Genomic DNA, 24,137 nt, shown 5'->3' on the forward strand with positions numbered 1-24,137 from the left:
GTCTCCGTATGTGGAAGAAGTTTTCGAAACCATGCCTGAAACGCTTGTGACATCGGTTCAACATCTGCTACAAACGTCCGAGGGTCAAAATACATTGCGCACACATCTGGGTCCACTAGGACAAAAATATGTTGGAGCTATTTTGAGTCAAGATAAAAATAACAGTATGGATTATGTTTACGGTGTTAAATTTTGCAACGAAGGAATGATGCTTGGTGATTAAATTTTTGATGTGGATAAAGATGACAATATAATTATCGGTGGAATAAGATATGTGGGAACACCAGGTCTCTATGAGTTGATTTTCAAGAGAATACCCGACGGTGACGTATACAATGATGATGATAAAATTAAATACAAAAATATATTACTGGCAACAAATGCACATAGACGTGGCAATGATATGCGTAATCCAGTGTTAAGTAACAAGGGATACAAGTATAAAAATATAATAGCACCATTAATCTCTATTAAAAATATAATAGCGCCTGGAAAAAAAGCTGGAAGAGGTATAAACATACCGCGCGCTATGACGTTAAACAATAATAAGATCGATTACGTGCATTGGAATGATCCCAACGAGTTGGTAGATCGCTTGCGATTGCTGGAAGCTTCGCGTCAAGCCGGCAACAATGCCCACGACAATGAAATATTATCAATTATCGAGGAACTTTTCGAAGCTGGCCTTATTATAAATTAATCTATGCGTCGGCGAAACGAGTCAGTCTGTCATTATTGTTTGTATCGAAATGTCGATTAATAAATTCGGATTATCGTTGGGAACACCCAACAACTCATACTATCAATGGAATGGATTACTAAGAAATTACGTGCGCGATAACGCTCTGTGTCAGACAGCCTCCGGCTTTGACGCAAGGTCGCGCAAGATACGACGCGTAGCGCAACCGGAAGATGATACTGATGCAGCAAACAAACAGTACGTGGAAATACGTGTCAAGCTTTTGGAAGACAGACAGGAAGAACTTGAGAAAAAAATAATCACGCTCGAGACGAATGTGCAAACGCTGCAAATAATGATGGATGAGATGCAGAAAATGCTTCGGTATGCAACTCACACGCAGACTACATCTAATTCAGCGCATGAGAAGAAAGATATATAAAGAATATATGTGGAGGAATTATCTCGTTATTGCAAATTATGCCTTGATCAAATATGTCGCAAAAGATCTCTGAAAAACAGCTGCTCGTGGAAGAATTGCATGCTCCAGCGAGAAAAAATTTCCCACGTAGACGTGTCATAGTACGAGGATACGACGATCTGTGGCAGGCGGACGTGGTCGAGATGCGTCCATATGCACGATTCAACAAAGGTTACAACTATATACTCACAGTTATCGATGTGTTGAGCAAGTATGCGTGGGCTGTACCGCTCAAGAGCAAGAGTGGAAACGAGACGGCTGATGCTATCGCAAAGATAATTCGAGACGATGGAAGATGTTCGAAAAATTTTCAAACCGACAGAGGAAAAGAATTTTACAACACAAATGTACAGAAACTCGTGAAGAAACACAGCATTAATCATTATTCGACGTACTCTATTATGAAAGCCTCGGTCGTGGAACGATTTAACCGAACGTTAAAAAGCAATATGTGGAAAATGTTTACGTTTAATGGAAATTACAAGTGGATCGACGCGTTGTCCCGGCTCGTTAGAGAGTACAATGCGCGAAAACATCGCACTATCGGCATGAGACCTATCGATGTTACCCCCGCGATCGCCGATAAACTTTTAAATACGTATACAACAACGTAAAGATTGCGGCACCGGCAAGATTCAAAGTAAGCGATCCAGTACGCGTGAGTAAATTTAAGACCATCTTTGACAAAGGTTACACACCAAATTGGTCAACCGAAGTGTTTAAGATCGTTAAAGTGCAGAAAACTAATCCCGTGACCTATGCACTCAAAGATTCGCGCGGAAATTCCGTCGCCGGCGGATTTTACGAATACGAGTTACAACGCGTTGCCAATCCCGACATACATCTCGTGGAAAAGGTAATACGCAAAAAGGGCGATGAGGTTTATGTGAAATGGCTGGGATTTGATGCAACGCAGAATTCTTGGATACATAAAAATAATATATTATAAATATGTTAACAATAATACATAATATTAAAGATATTTTACAAATATATAAACAAAATTGTACACTTTATAAAATATACATATAATTTACAATAAATATACATATAATTTTAATTTACAATAAATATACAATTTTTATTTACAATAAATATACATGATTTTTATTTACAACGGTATTTTGTAATGTCCCCACGGTAGCGTGTCGGTGGTTTCGGGCACGATATACCGCTTGTCATCGTACGGACTTAGAGCAATTTTTGTCTCGCGAATAGTGTATACTTCGTGTAATTTAGATCTTATACAAGACTGCTGACGCGTCATTTCGATCTCTTCGTTCAAACACCGCGTGTAATCGTTGAACGTTATCGTTCTCGCGACGACGTTACTCTTGACACCTTTTACCTTTTTTGTGTCTTTCTTACCATCTACTCGCAACGCGTACATTTTTGCCCTAAGCCCGACGAATTCGGTCATGATGGCGCCATTATTTTCATCCTTCATTAAACCCGGTATCTTTTTATTCGCGAGCGGTATACCGTACACATTGTCCACCGCATAATCGCTGGTATCGAATCTGTCAACGTTGCACTTTATATTCTCATATACATCTTTACACTCGATGTGATATATGAGACTGTCGGTGTCGGTGTACATGACTTTACATTTCTCTCGATACATAGGTATCATATAATCGTGGTGAAACTCGTACAAACATATCTTGGATATGTCGAGTATACACATACCCACGTAGATTGGTTTATTAAATTTCACCTCGAGATTGCGCAATTCAACGGCGATCAGATTCTCCGAAAACACGCTTCTACTATGAAAATTTGGTTTTGCGATCATTGCCTCTGCGCCATATCTTCCATCCCAATGTGTCACGAGCTTAATATTAACGTGATTGCGCACATTTTCCATCGTTTTGCCAAATACCGCATTATTCATTAATTTATATAAATTTTTTTCAAAATCATTTTTCGCGAGTGTTCGGAATTGTGTATTCAGTTCGATATAACTGTGAAGCCATGGAGATTGCGAAAACTGTAATATTCGATGTATTTTTGTAACGCGAAGTCCGTGTCGCGTGCATTGCTGCAGGTTGCGGTAATGTATTACGTAACGTTTCTTATCGTATAAGGTTGCGAGCAGCTTATCCTGCCGCTTACCAGGTGGTTTGTCGCGTGTCGGGCAAAACGGTAGATCAGTGTGCGCATCGTGAACACGTTGCGGATACTCGAGATCGACTTCAAGGATGTAGCCTATAGGCGAATCGAGCGCGATCGATGATGTATCAAAATCGGATACGTCGTCGACCCATCGAAAATCTGCATAGGGCAAGGGTTGGCACATTGCCCATCCGTACAAATTATTTACATCAAAGTAGGTAAGATACGTTGAAGGTTTCGATGGGTCGTACGACTGCATATACTTATTATTAGCATGTGCGTATCTGTTGGAACATTGACTCAAACCACCGCGTATTCCGCGTTCGATAAATAAAACCATGTCGATATCCGTAAGCAATTCGAATGTAATATTTGTATGCTTCAACATGGCATCCCACGTATATCCGGGAAGAGTGTAGTAATACGCAGGGTCGAGCCCATAACTTTTAATACAACTCACGCGGAAATTTTCAAAAATGTCTGCTAATAACAAGACATCAATTTTGAGATACAAGTCGCTATATTCGCCCAGCGTTCGAATGGAGAACCGCTTCCACACGTTCTCGGCGTGCGCGTAATCGCTCTCGGATATCGTGTCACCGGTCAAGGAACTGTAAAATGATTCGCGCGGCGGTAAACACGTATCTTGCAACCTGTCGACGCAGTCAATATATTCGTATGGAAAGACGCCCTTCCGTGTTAATAAATTGAAATTGTCATTCGATAAATTTTGAAATTCAGATATAAAAATTTTGAGTTTGTCATTATTCAAGAATGATGCCAATTTATCGAGACTAGCTGTGAGAAATTTATACGAATCGATAAAACGCAATTTAATATGATGTTTTGATTTCTCTTCGGTAAGATTAACATTTTTCGTAAATGATATATATTTTTCCTTTGTTATTGGAAGTAACTCGATTCCCCCTTCGAACGCTGTAGCTATTTCCTTGATAATGAAGTGCGCATCGTAACCGGATAAATTATGAAAAACTATTGGAATGCAAAAAGAATCTTTATAATTTAGATTACAATTTGAATGCGCGGGACCTCTGTATCGCCCGGTCAGATGGCAATGATCGCGTACGCGTGTATCGTCTTGTACAAATGGTTTCTCGCAAATGTGGCATTGTGTCGCGCTATGAAAATTTTCCCATTCATCAGATGTTAAATTTACCATGGGGACATTAGCTGATAAAATACTTTTTACACGCAGTGCTAAATTTTTAAGTTCTTCGACGAACCATGATATGCAATCGATATCGCGACGAGAATGATACGCGGATAACGAATCATCGTACAAACAATGTACATAATATGCTAAGCTAAATACTTTGTGATGTTGGTAGTTTCTCTCTTCCTCCGTCTTCTCTAAAACACACTCCAGATCGGCGTACACGACGAAAGGAAGCCGCTCCTTCCGATTATAGTTGGTGAACGTGAGCCACTTGTCCTTATCGCTCGGTAATCGGATAGCGCACTCGTTCATCTCGCGACAGTCCACCGTATGTGATTGTAACTTGTCGTTCGAGCCAAAGTAGTGCAAACATCTGTAAAAGAAATAATTTTTAATTTTTGTTCAAAGATTTCTTTAATATAATTTATTAAATATATACGTACCGATCGCAGATATATTTCTTGTGTTCTTTTTTGCTCAATTGCGAGCTCACGAGGCGGGATAGATTCTTGATCCACGCGAAATGTCCAACGTTGTTGTCTTCCACGTACAACAGGTTGACGTGTTTGTCTTTTTTCAGTTCACTCAGACGTATCGGGACAATGTTCTTTTCCTCGATACTATATACATTGATTGAGATATTGTTGGCATGTTCGAATTTTTTAATTTGATTCACATTCACTGGAAACTCAATGTCCTGGAGATTCAGCACTGTCGTGTAATGCGGGTACGAAGATTCCCGATAAACATGATCTTCAGCTGGGTATAGAGCGGCAACCACAGACCACGCGAAACACGCATTGTCATTAGATTGCACGTTGATTACTGCTCTCTTCATCATTATTTCTCGCGGTAATTTTATGTGACATCCCGCGCGCAATGGATTATATTTATTTATATTTACATTTAAATCGAGTATTCGCGATAATGCCCACCCGCTATCGCGTTCTTGAAATTCTTCAAGCGATGCTAGAGTGGGCTCGACAACGCGCCGCTCGTACCATTCGCGTAAATCGGATGTGCGAAAGAGTTCATAGTTTCTCGTATTGATACTTTTATTTGCGCGTTTATCACCCGTCACAAATTCACCATTGAACACTGTATTAATTTTCACATTAAAGTGTTTTTTCAGCATGGTTTGCACGTGTTTGAGCACAATGTCTTTAGCATCCTCGAAAAATTGACGAGGCTCGATGTGATTATGATTTATAACCGCACCAGTCAATATGCGGCTCTCGAACGCCGTATCGATCTCTCGCCAAATCAATCCGTGTTGCCGCGTGCTGCATCCTGCACCCGCGTGTACAAAACGTGTGCGTAACGAGTTCTTCAATCCCTCGAGTCGTGCAATTCGGGCAATCAGCGATTGTCGAATCCCAATCGATAATCGTGGGCGTTTGATTCGACTTTGCCCTTCTAATGATTCGATATATTCGTCGCATCGTTGCTCCCATGCAACGTACTCCTCTATCGAATTCACCCTTGCAGATTGCTCGCGTAGATTTCGTTCGGCATTGTTTTCCGCCATATTTCCAAATTTATACAAAAAATTTTTGCTAACAAGATGTGCTTTTTAACAGCTCTTGTCTCGGTTGGCGAAAATACTGACAGGGTGTGCCTCTTTACCATGATTTTATATTCTATCTTGATGTCTCTTTCCATCATGTGTATCTAAATCTTTATTTCGCGATTTGTCACGTACATTTTGGCTAATGTCGATTATTGCATTTTGTCGTCTAGAGATGATGCCAAATCCCAGATGTATCGCAAAAGTTTCAAATTACATGCAGCTGCCCAATGTTAGTGCAATTTAATCGTGAGGATTATCCTTATATTTTAGAATTTTGTCATGTTTTGACACGCACGTTTGAAATCTGATATCTATAGGCGATGTCATCGCGAAGCAGCCGCACATCGGCGCTTGCAAATTTTATATTACGTTGCATTTTTGTGCATTCGGCTAAATCTCACACCTGGTGATGATGTCATCGCGAAGCAGCCGTATATCGGCGCTTGAATGGAAAAATTGAAAAAAATATCGCGTCATCAATAATCCCCCACCACATTGCAATTTTGAAACGCTAATACATATTTTAAATATGTTCAATACGTTCAGTATTGCATCAACCACTTGTGTGAAAGGTTCATATAAAAATGTATCCCACTGAAGGAAACCGCATGAATTATTACGTTCCGATTCAAGATGCTGATGAAACTTCACCGTGTAAGAAGAAATGTAACAAGTATGTTTTAATTAACTTGAATATTTTTTATACTTTTTAAATATTTTTTATACTTTTTAAATATTTTTTATACTTTTTAAATATTTATATAAATAATATTGTTTTTACTCCCTAGCATTTCATCCGAGTCTCGTCGCGCGGTTCGTATACTCGGAAGACGATACGCCCTAACTCCGACGTCGTACAAATATTTGGACATTGGAATAAACGTTGGAGCAGTATCTTGCGTGGAATTGGTTCTCGGCGATAATCGGGGCAATCAAATAATATTGCCCTTTGAAACGTGGAAATCGCTAATGCAGAAACGTGCGGACATTGAACGACTTCTACAATCGGCTGAAATCCCATTGCGGATTCGAGATTTGACATTCGAAGTGGTTAAAATATCTGATTCGAATATTATAAAAATTGGATTATCAAATAATTCTTTATATATGAAGCCGCCAACTCTATTCTATTTATTCGATTTTAAAAAATGTATAGATCATATGTATTACTGGTTATGCGAAAATACGCATATTGTAAATGAAAAATTCAAACAATTTGTAACTGTTTTACAACAGAATAATATTGTTAATGTATGCGATGCTACAAAAACTATACATGAAAGTGATATGTTTAACAGCGAATCGCTCATAGATTGTGAGTTATTGACATGTGCTGTAAATGATATTCTTCACGAGGCTTGTAATAAATAAGTGATTTTACTAATTATCTGTGAATTTAATTATTTATCCCATCCTTTATGTATGAATAAAACTGTGTAATAGATATGCACAGTCTGCAAAACTTAAATCTTTCTCTCGACACACTCTGCTAAAGATGTAGAAAAAATGATGAGGTAGATGAGACGTGATACTCCAGTTAGAAGGAGACAAAAGATATGAAACTACAATATATAATTGAGAGGAGTGTGTAACGTTATAATACGCAACCGTCTTCATCCTTACGACGATCTTAACAATATGTGTTATGGCTGATCAAGAAGTTATTATTATTGAAGATGAGGATGTCATTCTCGAAGATGACAACTTGATGGAAATTGAGATTTTGTCGGACGATTCATCAGACGAAGACCGCATACTTTCTGAGGATTCCGATTACAATAGTGATTGCAGTAGTGTTATTACGGACATAAATCAACGTACTTTAAACCGAGTCGAAATAAATAGTTTAGGTGCGATAAAAATGTGCGGTATATACTTTTATTATAAAAGTGAAGACAACAAAAAATTTTGCACATGCTGTTTTATGCGTATTTCAGATTTATTTTCGAATATTCGTGTTGTACGAGAGCATAAAAGTGCAATTTATGAACTAATCTTGGGATCGTTTTGCAGAGAGTGTGGAAAACCGCTGTACCAGATAATGCCCTGCAATATGTGTCCAATTTGCACAGTATAAGCTGGACAAAACTTGTGTTGTGAAAAGACTTAAATAGGAAATATGGGGGCCTCCGAACATTTTGCGGAATTAGAACAATTTCTATGGGAGGATTTCATACAGGTGAACTCGGTGTGTGCATGTGAGTTATGGGAAAGAACATGCCTTAAATGTCTCGAGTGGTTGGAAGAACAGTACTGACACGAGATGTTACAACAGGGGCATGGAATTCAATCGTTGGCTAGCCGAATCGCGCGACTTGAAAGTTTAAGACATTCGTTACGCACAAAATACAAACCTTTAGATGTCCGTGTCCCAGCGCTATCGACAAACACTCCTGTCACTTCAATTGTGCAAATGGTGCAAGGTCAAGCAATCGGTTTGAAGAAATCTCGTACAATAGATTTGGATCATTGTCTGCGAGATCATTATATAGTGATGTCCAAGGATTGGGATTTTGATATATAAAAATGTAAGTATCTATTTAAAAAAATATTATATTAATATAAATTTAATTTTTAATATTTAATATTTTTCTGTTTCAGAAGGAGCGCCGCCTATATATATATATATATATATATATTTTTATTATTATTATTTTTATTATTATTATTTTTATTTTAACACACACACACACACACACACACACATTGTAATATACACAATTATGAAATAAATTATTATTATTATTGTAATTAAAGCATCAATTATTTCTACACCTTCTTCTTTCCTTTTCCTACATGCATGCCTCGCGCTATCTCATCGGTATATGCATGCCTCGCGCTATCTCTCTTTATCTCTTTCTCCCGCGAACGTCATCCTCTCCCTCGTGCCTGTGATCGCCTCGCGCCGCCACGCATATGCTCTCTCTCTCGCATCGCCTCGCGCTATCTCATCGGTACATGTATGCCTCGCGCTATCTCTCTTTATCTCTTTCTCCCGCGAACGTCATCCTTTTCCAACACCATTGCCACACCTACAAGCGGCATCGTACCTTCGCGTTCCCTCTTTCCCGCGGTCCCCGCACCTACCGTTCCGCCGCGGTCCCCTCCCCCTCTCCGCGGATCCCGCGCCTACCGTTCCGCCGCGGTCCCCTCCCCCTCATCGCGGACCCCGCGCCTACCGTTCCGCCGCGGTCCCCTCCCCCTCTCCGCGGACCCCGCGCCTACCGTTCCGCCGCGGTCACCCCCGTGACGTCATTCCCACCCCATGACGTCATTCCCACCCCCCGTGACGTCATACTCACCCCCGTGACGTCACCCCCCCCGACGTCACCCCCCCGTGACGTCATCTCCCTCCCCCGTGACGTCACCCCCTCCCCCTCCCCGTGACGTCACCCCCTCCCCCATCCCCCGTGACGTCACCCCCTCCCCCTCCCCCGTGACGTCACCCTCCTCCCCCGCCGGTTTCCCCTCGCCCCTCACCCCCCCTCAGAGGACCATGGCTTAGAACCGGCCTAGATACACTACTGTCAGACTCGCTAAGATCTTCGCCATTATGGTTGCATCGGACACTTTCTCGCCAATATCCTTGAGCTGACCCGCCATGTTCATGATTTTCGCCACGTGCTGTACTGCCGAATCTCTTTCATTCATACGATACGCATGAAATCTTTGCTGTAGCCCCAACTTATTCGTTTCTGTCTTTTGTTCGTGTATGAGGCATAGTTTATCCCACATTGCTTTCGCGTTTTCACAGGATAACATACACACTTGTTGCGACTCTTCCAGATTCGACAAGATGATGAATTTGGCTGTGGCATCGTCCTTTATAAACCTTTTTAACTCGGCCTCGTTTCCGGCAATGACTGCCGGTGCTCTTCTTGTGCCCTCTACCACGTCCAGAACATCGTTGATCAGGAATAATGCGTTTATTTGCGCCTTCCATCCCTGAAAGTTCGTCCCGTCGAAGCTCTTGACGCTCTTTACTGAGATGCCTACTGACATCGCGGATGCAAATCTCTTGTTCACACGAGCCCGATCTCACACTTACGCACGACCGACAAAAGCGAACTTTCCGCCACGTGTTTTTGGCGGAAACTTCTCGAGAAAAAAAAACTCTCTCTACCTTCCACACAACTATTGCACAGGATTAGTAACTGGGCCCATAACCTGTTAAGGCAGATTGATGGAAAGGGAAGACGGAGAGAGAGAGACAGGTTTATGAAATGTACTTAGATATCGTTTATTTGCTTGACTAGTACGTGTTTTTTCTACGCGAGTTACAGTACGACTGACTGACGATCGACACTAGAAAGCGCGCGATCGCTGCTCGCCTGCCCCCTGCCACGCATGCGCAAAAAGAACCCCAGTTCGTACCAAACGCGATTATCTTTTATTCTCAACAAAATTTAATATTTTTATTATTTAAACACTAAAGCTTATTAATTAATATAATTCTGCTTATTAATTAATAAGTCTGCTTAAATAGATTGAAGCGAAAATTAAGTTATTTCTTCTAATGTACAATTTTTTCTTTTGTATTTATTTATTGTCTCGGCTATTGGCTTTAAATAATTGTTAGTCTGTACGTATAATCTTAATTTATATTTTATTTTATATTAATATTAAAATCGCTGTTTTTAAGATATTAATAAAGCATATTGCAATACTTTTTCAGCACATGCACTGATCGGTTTTTAAAGCAGTCAAGTGATTGATATAAAAAAAATAATATATTTTATAGCTATTTAATATATTTTTATTATATTTAATTGTATTAAAAACTGCTTTTAGAAATAATTTTTCAATTGTTTAACAAATTCTAATTGTTAAATTGTACGCTAACAATCAAAAGTATTTTATGAGTATCAATTGTCTTAAAATGCAGTTAATGAAATTATTGGCTTAATGAAATTGATTCCAATTACGAACTATTTATAGTCATGTTAATTTATAGTTTTTTTTAATAGGATATAGATTTCTTTCTTTATAGAATGATTTAATTATCATATTTTTACTCGAAATATGTTGGATAAACATAGAAAATATTTTAATATTTATTGAAACTTTATTTAACAAATCTTACTTTATTTTTTATTATAGTTGTTTGGAAACAATTAATATGATTAATTTTTATACGTATTTGACGATTTATTTATTACATTTAGTTTTTATTAATTAAACTTTCTTTAGAATATATACTATTTTTTACAGACTGTATTTGCTTTTTCCTTGTTCTGTATTGATTATTTGTAGACATTATATTTATTTTATAGACATTATATTTCTTAAAAAATCTGTTTGAGTTTTATTGAATTAAATATTATATAATTGAAGTAATTCTTTTTACAAAAAATAATTTATTAAAAATGTTATTCTGGTAGTACAATAAAATGTTATAATATTATATAATATCATATAAATATATGTTATAATATTAATAGTTATAATATTATATAAATTATACATATCAAGCTTGTATTGTTTTACTGATAATTATTATCATAAGTTTCTGTTAAAAATAATATTAAATACAATAAATATAAATAAATTTCAAAAAAATAATGTTCCTTTTTTATTCTTATTCTAATTTATATTGTAGTACCATGTAAAAAATACATACAATATCTTTGTTATATAAACGTAATATTTTGTTAATGTAAAATTTAATGACAAGTAAGAAATAAATAAATTTATAATTAACTATGTAATATACTTGTTTTAAATTTATTTGGTGTTATTACTATAATAATACATGCAAAATACATAGTGTTGTAACTATCATAAATATATCTTTTTTCTAATAATATATATTAGTATATCAATATATAATATATATTGATCATAAGTATTAATCTCAAACTTTTATATTTTAGAAAAATGTAATAGATTATTCTATATATCTAACATAATAATAATTAAATTTGTATCAGTCTTCTTTAGTTCGTCTTTTTCATTTCAATTGTTCAGTTTTGTTATTTATTAACTAATTAAAATATAGTATATTATCACATGTAGATTATAAGAACTTAAATCATGATGTGTTCAAGCGTAAACACATATTTTTATTTGAAATTTCTCTTAAAATCCATTAATGAAATAAATAAACTTTTTTTAATAATGAACAAAAAATAAACATTTCTATAATAAAAATAATTCTTTTACACTTTATCATTTTTATACCGATATTGCACTTAAATAAGTTTCTATACTTTGGTACCGTTATATATATTTTTTAGCATTTGTCTTTTTCATTTCAATTGTTCAATCTTGTTATTTAATTAACTAATTAAAATATAGTATATTATCACATGTGGATTATAAAAACTAAAATCATGATGTGTTTAAGTGTAAATACAAATATTTTTATGAATTTGTTTTCAAAATCTATTAATAAAGTAAATAAACTTTCTTTAATAACGAACAAAAAATAAACATCTGTAATAAAAATAATTCTTTTATCCTTTATCATTTTTATACCGATATTGTACCTAAATATGTTTCTATACTTTGATGCCGCTGTATTTTTTAGCATTTATTGCGTTTTGCATTACGAATTTGATTGTGTAGTCAAGACTTTATTGCTGCTGGCTAACGATTTTTCAAAATATTATTGCGCGTTTTAGACGATATTTCTTTTAAAGAAGGTAAAGTAGAATTATTAAAATATTTTTCGAACAGAAATAAAGCTGTTTTTATTTCCTTTTCTGTCCAACGTATTCTTCTGGTCTTTCCGTAAGGAGGGGCTAAAAATAAATTATTATATATAAATCTATAAACATATTGTTAGAAATTAAGATAAGTAATAATTTTAATAATAAGAGAAAAATTATACATTTCTTTAATGATTTTATTTATCGTAGCTGCAATAAAAATTACTTACTGAACCGTTTCTTTTTTTTAGCACATTCTTCGTCTGAATTATATTCATTTTCTATAGCGTGTTTATTTATATTCTTTCGTTTCAATGAAGTCTTCTTTAAATTTTTAACATGTGGCAATGTGTCACTTTCTGATGTTCCATCTTCAACTATATCATTAACAACGAATTTTATATAAAAAATATATAGTGAAAGTTTTATTTATGATATATGATAGCTTAGGTTGTATCATATGAAATTCGCAGTTTCTATATGTCAAAATAAAAATGCTGTATTTTCAAGAAAATAAATTTTGTACAATCAAAATATGCACTATTAGCATTAATAGTTTTTTGTCAACGTAATACTAAATCAAGTACTAAATTGTATATGCCATTTTTGAAAAATTTGAGATTTTTAGACCGAACGAAAATAAGAAACGATTATGAAACATCAAATATCGGCAATTCCATATGATATAATTATAGATATATATAAAGACCGGCCCTTGCCGTAAGAGGTAGCATCGAAACATATGAAGGACAGAAACAACATTCTGAGTATTTCTATCGTTTTTTTGGTCGCGTAGTAGGGATTGGTAAGGATAGCATTTTTCCTTTAGAGTGAAAATGCTTCCTTGCCCAAAATACCCAAAATGCTATTTCTGTCTTTTATATGTCTCAACGCTACCTCTTACGGCAGGTCTATTATATGGGTACAATCTGATACAATTGCCAAGTATAATAAAGAAGTATTCCATAATTATTATAAAACTACTATAAACTGTATATAAAAACTACTATTAAAATACCTGTGTTTTGAATTTCGTTAATACTGTTTTCTGAAATATTGGTATTCATTGTACCGTTAGATATTACTGAATTGCTTGTAGTATCAGTAGTGTTTGTAGTATTAGTAGTGTCTGTAGTATCTGTTGTGTTATGTGAAGATATATTTTGAGTTTTCTTTAAAATTTTTGCCATATTGAAAATATCTAATTCTGCCACAGGTTGTCTATAAATATTTTTATGTATATCCTTATGATGACCCATAAAATCAGCAATAAGAGAAATTTCAGTATCTGGTAAATGTGCACATTTTGTAGCCATATCTTTACGCAAAATAGTTCCTCGTAAGCTTCTTTTGTTCTCTGCCCCATATATATTAGAAAATTCACGCATTAATTTTGTTCAGAAAATCTCGCGCCTTTTACGCAATCTCCTCAACAGCATCTCACTCACTCTGGTCCTTCTCTTTAGTATTCTCTCTCTTTTCCTTTTCACTCTTGTACGCGGCCTTAACCCAATCCCGAAGCCTGTCCTATCAATCTAACTAGCATCGCGCCATGCTATCACCCAATCGTAAGCACGCTCTCAGGACCTTATCCGCGCTCCTGCGTCGATATCGACCCTTTCGGAGATTCTCGATCATTCTGTGAGTACCGGTCTTTTGTGACGCACGTCGCCTTTAGAACAGTTCTTTAAAACTCTCGGAATTCGGTTTACTACTCCGATCGGATCAAGTGAACACTCTCCCGGTTTTCCCCAGGTTCTCTGTAACGTCAAGGAACCTATCAACGGCAAATTAAGCATCGAAATACGTTTGCGCGAGAAATAATTGTGAGGTGCGGCTCAGACCAGGGTGAGTGTGCGTGAATCCTAACTGTTCTGCCTGACACCCCCCGAAACCAGAAACTTCTCGGGTCCTTTATCAAACAAATTTACTCGCTCTTAAATACATAAATCGTCTTTTATCTGTACTCGGCAATCCGAATATATATGGGTTTTTAGAGCTTACTCCTGCCAATTCCCGATATTTTAAAATTACTTCTATAGTTTCCTTCATTTTCGCATTCGAAAAGACTGGAACATTGCGATTTAGCTTACCACGAATGATGAAACGAATATAGTTTAAAGCAGATTTTCTTTCTCTTTCTGGTAATCTCTTATACAATTCATCCTTTTCTGTAATTTTCATGAAATTTTTATAATCTGCAATATAAGCTCTCTCTATTTCTCCTGCACGGCGCCGATTGAAGATTTAAATTAATATCAATATTACTTCAGCTAGTGATTTCCAAGCACGAAACGTGAATTCATTTTCTATCTCTCGCATGCAAGATACTCTTTCTTTTTCTAAATAGTTAGTTAACTTCTTGATATCTGATGTTTTTGGAAGATTTACTATTTTTTTTCGCCTGTTTCTAGTTTGCGTTTCTATTGGGTGATTGCATAAGTTCGTGCCCGATTTAACTATAAACTTCAATAGATTATATTTTAGAGATAACACTTTTATTAATCAATTATATAGTCTCCATTCTTTTCTACAATGGTTTTCCAACGATCTATAAGTTTGTCGATTCCATTTTTGAAGAAAGAACTTGGTTTTTCTTGAAAAAAGTTTGTAAGGTGGTTTTCGACAGCTTCCTCGGAATTGAAATTCTTGCCATTTAAACTATTCTGCAAAGACTGGAACAGATAAAAATGTGTCCGGATAAAGCTTAGCTTTTGCTGGCAAGGCTTGTCGCAATAGTGTGATGCACATTTTACGCAAATAATAGAGCAAACCTTGCCGTGCAGGGCATGACAGCAAATTTGTGGCAAGAACAGGACAAACCTTGCTGTGCACGGGATGATAGTAAATTTGTGATAATTCTCTGTATAGGATGATTCAGAAACTCTGCGACAAACTCTGAGGAATGATAAATCTCGCAGAGAGGAATATTTTTTGTGAAGCAATCCATCATGTTTTCTGACGCATCGTTTAAGAATATGCGACTGAGCAGACAAGAGTCTTAAGTAGCATTTATTATAATTATGAGATGATGATAATATATAAATAATTGAAAATGAATTCATAATATAATGAATATATGAATTTTATACACACACACACACACACACGCGCGCGCGCGCGCGCGTATATATATATGTGAATATTTTTTATATATGCATATATACACATATATGCATATACGTATATATTTTTTATAAATATGCGCAATTTGCTCTACTATTCTTTCATTTTCTTATTTTCTCCTTCTAATTAAGATAATTACAGTTACAGGAAGTGCTCAAAATGACTACCTCTAACTTGAATACAAGCTTCAACGCATCTCATCACAGATTGTCTGACTTTTTCAAAAATTCCGGGTATAGCTTGAATTTCCCGGAAACCATCTTCAACACGTTGACGAAGTATCTCGATGTTGTCAATGGATGTTTTGTAAACAATGCATTTTAGATGCCCCCAGAAGTAATAATCGAGTGGATTCAGGTCTGGATAGCGAGCTGGCCATGCAATAGGACCAGCACGGTCTATTCATCGATATCTAAGTATGCTACCTTGACTACCTCTAACTTGAATACAAGCTTCAACGCATCTCATCACAGATTGTCTGACTTTTTCAAAAATTCCGGGTATAGCTTGAATTTCCCGGAAACCATCTTCAACACGTTGACGAAGTATCTCGATGTTGTCAATGGATGTTTTGTAAACAATGCATTTTAGATGCCCCCAGAAGTAATAATCGAGTGGATTCAGGTCTGGATAGCGAGCTGGCCATGCAATAGGACCAGCACGGTCTATTCATCGATATCTAAGTATGCTACCTTAACTCTATTGGAAAATAAAACAAACTATAATTTGAAAACAAGGTCATGTCGGACATATGTTTATATGAACTTTTTCTCTTATTTTTGTGTCCTGAATCCCACATTGCAATACTTCCCACTTTTTAGGATACAGGTTGTAACGGAACGCACGTATCAGCAGTTTTTTTTAAGAAAAACGCATTTTCGTCAAAAAAGTTTCATGCAAAAGTTGTAGAGCTCTAAGTGGCGCATTATATAATAATATTAGTATGACCTTGAATAGCACAGTCAAGGTCATATAAAAATAATTTTGAAATTTTTAAATGGAACACCCTATTTTTCATTACATATTCTTATAGCTTACCTCAAGAGCTCTCCAAAACACTATAATAAAGTATTTTTTCATTAAGTACTTCAGTGCTGGGATTTACTTGCACATTTTGGCCCGATTTTGTGACTCATGTCTATTGGCCCCCACTCACCGCTCGTGCGTTAGCAACGAGTCGCCAGATACGTGTAACTAAGGAACGCGATGCTTTGTCTCAGGAGCGTCCGTATATAAGAATGCCCAAATATAATAATAAGACAATACTTTTCTATAATTAAAAGTTTTTCTTCAATATTTTATATCAATGAATTATAAAATATTGAAGAAAAACTTTTAACTCTAAGAATTTTCGCGCTGTATTTTAAGTCTGTGGGGTCAGACTTCAGAGATACCCTGTACCATATATTATACGTCTATGGATAGAAAGCAGAAATGCAACAAGAATAACAGATGCTCAATTTTTATGAATTTTATGGTTATATATGCATTAAACATCCCTCTCTAAAAAAAGCATGTTATTGACACAGTTGCCTCTTTTCCGCGATGCTGCTTAGTCCTCCCGCTGTGTTTACTTCTCTGAGTAGCTGTCATAGTGGAGATCGTGAATTTTGATTGTTTGTAGAGATTACGTATTGCGCATTTATTATACGATACGTGCATATAATTCATTTATATAAAAACCTTACAGAACTGGTCTATCGAGCGGTTCGATGACTATGCGTATCGCGTATAATGTTGTAAGCGTATCGTAACACTATTATAATTTTATTGTTGCGTTTCACATGTATTACTACGCCTTATGATATTTCTTTACGAATCTTTATTTTTAATAGGCGCAATTTTTTGATATCATTATTTCCGTGGAATTTTATAAATACATTTACATAACAGTTTATGGCACGTATACGTGTGTGTGCGTGAGCGTGTGTGTGTGTGCGCGCGCGCACCTGGCTGGATACGTATGCGTAATATATACCAATAATATAATATATAGCAACATTTTATACTCATTTTATACCTAATCGATTTTTTTTGCAATTAATCTCGTACATGCTCAGTCATATTGTTTAGATATAAAGATAAAATCAAATAATTATTTGATGGAAAAGAGTAAAATAGAGGGTATATAAATAAATAATATACAATCACACATCAAAAACAGTATACGTCTAATGCTCTGGTGTGTACGATTCTAAAAAAAAGAAAAGAAAGAGAGAGAGAGAGAGAGAGAGAGAATAGAAAAGGGTGAAAGAGGGAGAAAAAGAGACGAATAGAGAAAAGTATGTATATAAATAAATAAATAAATAAATAATATAATTGTATATGTTAAATGTAGATGTATGCGCAAGTGTTTAATGTGAAAGACTATGCAATCAAAAATAATGCAGTAATATTTATATTGGCAACACATAATATTTATATTTATAATATTATATTATATAACATAATATAATGTTATATCAAATCAAACGTTTCGGCCCACTTCGGGTCCTTATCAATAAAAATAATAAAAATTTTAACACATAAAGACATCGTGAGGCGGAGTAATACATACAGAACGCGATGATAGACTTATAATAGTGTTACGATACGCTTACAATATTATCGAGTGGTTCGCAGATGATAATATGACTATAAGTTTTCGCATAGGTCAGACTCATCTCACAGATACTTAATTTTGCTTCCAGAAATGATGGAGGCAGGCGCAAGCAATGGATAAAATGACCGTATATCTGTATTACAAATAATCCGCTGATAAAGATCGTAATGTCGGATATAGCGAAGGATGTGTGTCCGGTGTAAGCGTATGATGAATAAAATAAAGAATGTTATCCATGTGAACTAAAATGTTTTTCCCCTATCTAAAAAAGGTTTATTATGTCGATACTCGAAAGTCTCGAAGTGTATTGTTGCCTCTTTTCCGCGATGCTGATTGGTTCTGTCATTGCGCTTACTTCGTGAGCGGCTGTCATTGCATATTTTGACAGTTATTTTGTGTGTATATCGTTAAAAATGTTTAATGAAAAAGAATAAATGGCGCGCGCAAAGCGCGCATTGTGTTTTTCTAGTATATTTAAATTATAGTAAAAAATTATATGTGGAAGTGAATATTGTATGATGGGAAATAATAATAGAATAACGGCTAACAAAATGAACAAATGTATGAAGACACGGATGTCTAATAGACTTTATAACTTATTGCTTTTTCTGTATCGACACTTCATGTATTATCAATAAATAAAATAATAGACAGTTAACGCTTAGTAAGAGTGCCAATTTTTATTTGATATTATTTTCTAGCAATCGTAACAATTTTATAAACCGACAACTATTTGTCATTATGATTTCTCTTTGATTATGACGATGATATTTATGCATTAAAAATAAAACTGGCCCAACAGGAAGGATTTTTTTGATGAAATATTCAAAGTTAATAGATACAATAATTTATTGTAATTATGGCAATAATATGTTTTTATGGATTAAAAATAGAACTAGTCGAATGAGGAAAAATCTCTTTGACGAGATGTCCAAAATTAATAAATATAATGATTCATTGTATTTATATGGCAATAATATATTTTTATGCATTAAAAATAAAATTAGCCAAACAAGGAAAAACCTTTTTGTGGCAAAAAATTAAGCATTCACCAAAACCTTTACAGCAACTGGTAAATCGATTATACGAAGAAAATGTATTTCGCATAGAAAAAATATTACGAGAAACATATCCCATTATACATTATAATAATTCATTTCAAATATCTCGCTTGGAATATAGAGAATTTATCATTTCTTCGTAAAAACCTAATAATTGCTGCTTAATATCAAGTAACATAATTATTCTGGTAAATGAAATATTATTACAAAATGGAAACGTATATCTTTGTGGCAGTAAAATTACTAATACACAATCTCTTTTTTTTAAACCTTGTGATTCTAAACATCTAAATATAGTTGTAATTAATAATTGTTTTATTCGTGATTACTATCTCAGTTGAAAAAGTAAAAACATAATGTTTAAAATTATCGTTTCCTAATTATGAAAAATCTGTTATAATTCCTTCGATACATCATCAAGATTAATTTCTTGAAAATAATGTACTATTTTTTTGTACTTTTTAATATTTTTTGTCATTGTACTATATCTATTTTTATTATATCTGAAGACATTTTTCACGAGGAACACGGGAAAAATAGTAAAAAAAATTTCCGACCAATAGTTTCCGAGATGTATCACTTTAAAGTATTGGACATGATAATAAAACGTTACAAAACGGACCAAATGACTACCAAAATAAATATAAAAATAAACCAAAAATAAATATAAAAATTTTATAATAATTTATATAAATTAACCTAACTTCTTTAATTAAATTTAAAATTAATTTCTTTCTTGAAAATTCCACCCATCTTTTATCTATTCCATAAATATTATTACCAAAATTAAAAAATGGCTTATAAATTAAATAAAATATATAGTTCAAAAATCATATAGACCTGAAAAAAAATCTATATAAATATAAATCTATTAAATTTTTTAAATATACTAAATTCCTTAATAAAATTCCTAACAATAATATAAATATAGTAACTAATTTAATGTTAATTTTCAATAATATAAAAAACCTATCAAAAAAAAATATTCAATTTAATATGGACCCCTTTATTAATCTTAAAATTATTAAAATAATTATAGAAAAATTTATTAATTTTCTTTCTTTATAATAATAAAATCCACACATCCTATTATTTTCATTAAAATAAATATAATAAAATAACCGGCAAGAATACGAAATAGTCAAAGAAACAGACAATACTACCATCAATAATAAAAAAAATATTAATATTTATTAAATAAATAGATTCTATAATCAAATCCTTAGAATAAAACCCCGCTATAAATGGAAACCCTGTTAAAGATATTACTGAAACATAAAAACTCAATATAGTAAAAGGAATATATTCATTTATATTCCCACAAAATCGAATATCTTGATTATTATTCATCAAATGAATTATAGTTCCTGCACATATAAACAATAATGATTTAAAAATTGCATGAGTTAACAAATGATAAAATGATAAATAGTTTAACCTCAAACTTAGAATTATTATTATAAAACCTAACTGACTTAAAGTTGATAAAGCAATAATCTTTTTTAAATCATTCTCAAAATTTGCTATTATCCCAGACATAAATATAGTAAAAATTGACACAATTGACAAAATCTTATCAAATATTCTATTTATAAAAATTTTATTAAACCGAATTAATAAATATACACCTGCAGTAACTAACGTTGAAGAATGGACTAAAGCAGAAACAGGCGTAGGAGCAGCTATAGCCATAGGTAATCAAACTGAAAAAGGAATTTGAGCACTCTTAGTAATCAATGCCAAAAAAATCATCATTAAAATAAATTTATTAGATTTACTCATAAAATAAATATTCCATCTACCATAAATATATATTAAACTAATTGCTATTAATAAGCCAATATCACCAATTTGATTACATAATACTGTGACTATTCCTGAATTATAAGATATATAATTTTGATAAAAAATTACTAAACAATATGAAATAAGCCCTAGACCATCTCATCCAAATAAAATTCTAATCAAATTTGGACTAATAATTATTATAACTATTGATAAAATAAACAAAATTAACAATTTAATAAATCGATCAATGTAAATCTCTTCCGTTATATAAATTATTCTATACAATATAATTATGGAAGAAATCAATATTACTACTCCAATAAATAAACAAGATAATCAATCAAATATTATATAAAATTCTATATTAATTGAATTAAAATTAAATAATATTCACTCTATCATAATACCCAAATCCATAAAATAAAAATAAAATCTTAAATAAACTAACAAAATAAATATTTTAAATATAAAAAATGAATAAATTATTAAATTATTAATTATTTAAGATAAAAAAAACTTCTTTAATTCCACAAATTAATATTTTATATATTTATAAACTACTTAAATAAATTAATTAAAATTAATATATTAAATTTAAATTAAAAATTAATAAAATTAATGGTCTAATATGAATTAATAAAATTATATAATCTTTCAAATAAATTCCTATAAATTTATTTTCAGAATAAATATATCCATGCTGAATATAAGAATATAAATATAATGAATAAGAACTTCTAAAAAAACAAATAATTATTAAATAAACTATTATGCATAAATCTCAACCAACTAAAACTCTAATTATACAAATCTCTCTAATAAAATTTAATGAAAATGGAAAAGAAAAATTTGCAGAACATAAAAAAAATCATAAAGCCCCTAATGAAGGTAAAATATTTAATATTCCTTTATTAAAAAATATTAATCGTCTATGAGATACAAACTATATAGTTTTATTATTCTCAGAACCAAAATATAGAATCAATGTTTACTATAACTTGCATGCAGTATTCGAAAAAAGTTTAAAGTTATATTTTTCAAGAATGAAAACTATGTTCTTATTATATAAAAGATGTTCCGTAATGTCCTATGGATAAACACTTCTCATTTAAATACGGTGTTTGAACAAGTATTTCGACTTTTTATGCTTTATGTGATGACAACACTGATTTCATATTTGCATATAAACTTAAGCAAATTACTGCGAGATATTAGTAAATGTTATTATTTATATTTTTAGGTAGTTGTAAACATTCGGTAGCCTTTTTAATGTGGTTCCACAGACGAACAGAAAATCCAGCACCGACAGAGGTTGCTTGTTATTGGAAAAAGGCTGTTTAATCAACTATTGGAGCAACTAAAAAATACATTGAAACTAAGGAATTGTACAAAAAAGAAGTACAGAATATAGAAAATTTTCCTCGCAACATTTCTGCAGGACATTGTGAAAATAGCCAAGGAGAAGCAACTTGACAGTCAGTTATCGCAACATCATTTTGAACTAAAGGAACGCCGATTATACTCATTGTCAATGCATCGACTGATTGTTGAGTTTTCAGCATGTGGAATGAAAACTGCAGATGATTTTTTAATATTTTGTATTTCCAAAATGTCAAAAGAATTATGTTTTGAAGCGGAAAATGCAACTAAAATGCGAAGTAACAGCCATTTATGGTTCGAACTACGCTACGGTAGAATAACTGCATCGATATTACATGAAGCTGCAAATTGTAACACCGAAGATGGAAGTCTTGTACAGCGGATCACTGGCGCATCCAAAGTATATGATACAAAAGAAATGGAAAGAGGGAGATGTCTTGAGAAAGAAGTACTTAAAAAAGTTGAGAAAATAGTAGGCCAAAAACTGAAAAATTGTGGTCTTTTTTTAATGCCAAATTACCCGATTTTGGGAGCTTCTCCGGATGCTATGGGCAATGATTTTATTGTGGAAGTGAAGTGTCCAAATTCAGACAAAGCTATTTCTCGATTTCCATCGAAAGGAAAAGTAGCTTCTAAGTGCAAAGCACAAATAAATCTTCAAATACTAGCTACAAATACAAAAAAGGGTTTATTTTGTGTTGCTGATCCTGATTTCGAAAATAATAGAAAAGTGACAACAGTTTGGGTAGATTATGATAAAGATTATACTACAGCTGTAACAGAACAAGCTATCAGTTTCTGGAAAAAAAATATTTATTGTAAATTGATGAATTCTATTTTAAGATAAAATATGCATTAATAAAAAGTTTGTTATGGGAACAATTAGTTTTTTATTTTCCGTATAATATAATTTTATATTAATAATTATAAATTGTTATGTTCTTATAATAGGTGCTTGGAGGTTTATTAAAGCTGCTACAATACGAACAACTATGTATGGCATGATGTTATGGTTTAAAGTAGAATGTGGTTCCAAAAGTGAAAATTCTCGTAGTCTTCTTATCACACGTTCTACGTAAATTCTTAAACTTGCTATACGCTTCGTTAACATTATTTCTGTCTTAGACGATTTACCTCCACTTTTTACACTAGGAGTCTTATAAGTTTGCACTGAATTTTATTTAAAGATGTTTGAATCTGCTTAAAACCACGATCTGCCATAATTTCACATTGTTTTGGCAAAACATTCATTATACCGCATTGTTCAAACAACTCAACATCATTTACTCGACCTCCATACCCAGAAGAAATAAAATTAATAAATCCATCCGATGTACAACATATTAAATACTTCAATGTATTGTACTTTTTATATTCTGACCACGTTAAAGACTGTTGAAGAGCGTTTGATGGTTTCTCGATTTGAATTTCGAAACAGTCAATTATTCCATAAACGTGAGCAAAATTTGCACGAAACGGTATAGATAATGCCATTTTAACACTTTCTC

General features: G+C 33.4%; 1 protein-coding gene and 2 pseudogenes across 1 annotated transcript; 1 reads left to right on the forward strand and 2 right to left on the reverse strand.

Moving 5' to 3' along the window:
• Nucleotides 1-12,657: 12,657 nt before the first annotated feature.
• LOC138942156 (uncharacterized) lies at nt 12,658-16,934 on the reverse strand (annotated as a pseudogene).
• Nucleotides 16,935-20,291: 3,357 nt separating this feature from the next.
• Nucleotides 20,292-22,811, reverse strand: LOC138942157 (NADH-ubiquinone oxidoreductase chain 5-like; annotated as a pseudogene).
• Nucleotides 22,812-22,858: 47 nt separating this feature from the next.
• Nucleotides 22,859-23,708, forward strand: LOC138942158 (uncharacterized). Its single transcript, XM_070312209.1, has 2 exons — nt 22,859-23,447; nt 23,581-23,708. Exons 1-2 carry the CDS (start codon nt 22,859-22,861, stop codon nt 23,706-23,708), a joined length of 717 nt encoding a protein of 238 aa, XP_070168310.1.
• Nucleotides 23,709-24,137: the final 429 nt, after the last annotated feature.

The sequence above is a fragment of the Polyergus mexicanus genome, unplaced genomic scaffold, assembly GCF_030449975.1.
Source record: "Polyergus mexicanus isolate NDT 795.1 unplaced genomic scaffold, iyPolMexi1.0 SCAF_21, whole genome shotgun sequence".
Taxonomy (NCBI): Eukaryota; Metazoa; Arthropoda; class Insecta; order Hymenoptera; family Formicidae; genus Polyergus; species Polyergus mexicanus.

What these genes read in the sequence shown, in the direction of transcription:
- LOC138942158 (XM_070312209.1), top strand. Translation starts at nt 22,859, where the DNA reads ATGTCAAAAGAATTATGTTTTGAAGCGGAAAATGCAACTAAAATGCGA. An exon ending in CTGGAAAAAAAATATTTATT is followed by an intron (nt 23,448 to 23,580) that starts GTAAATTGATGA and finishes TTCTTATAATAG; the next exon opens with GTGCTTGGAGGTTTATTAAA.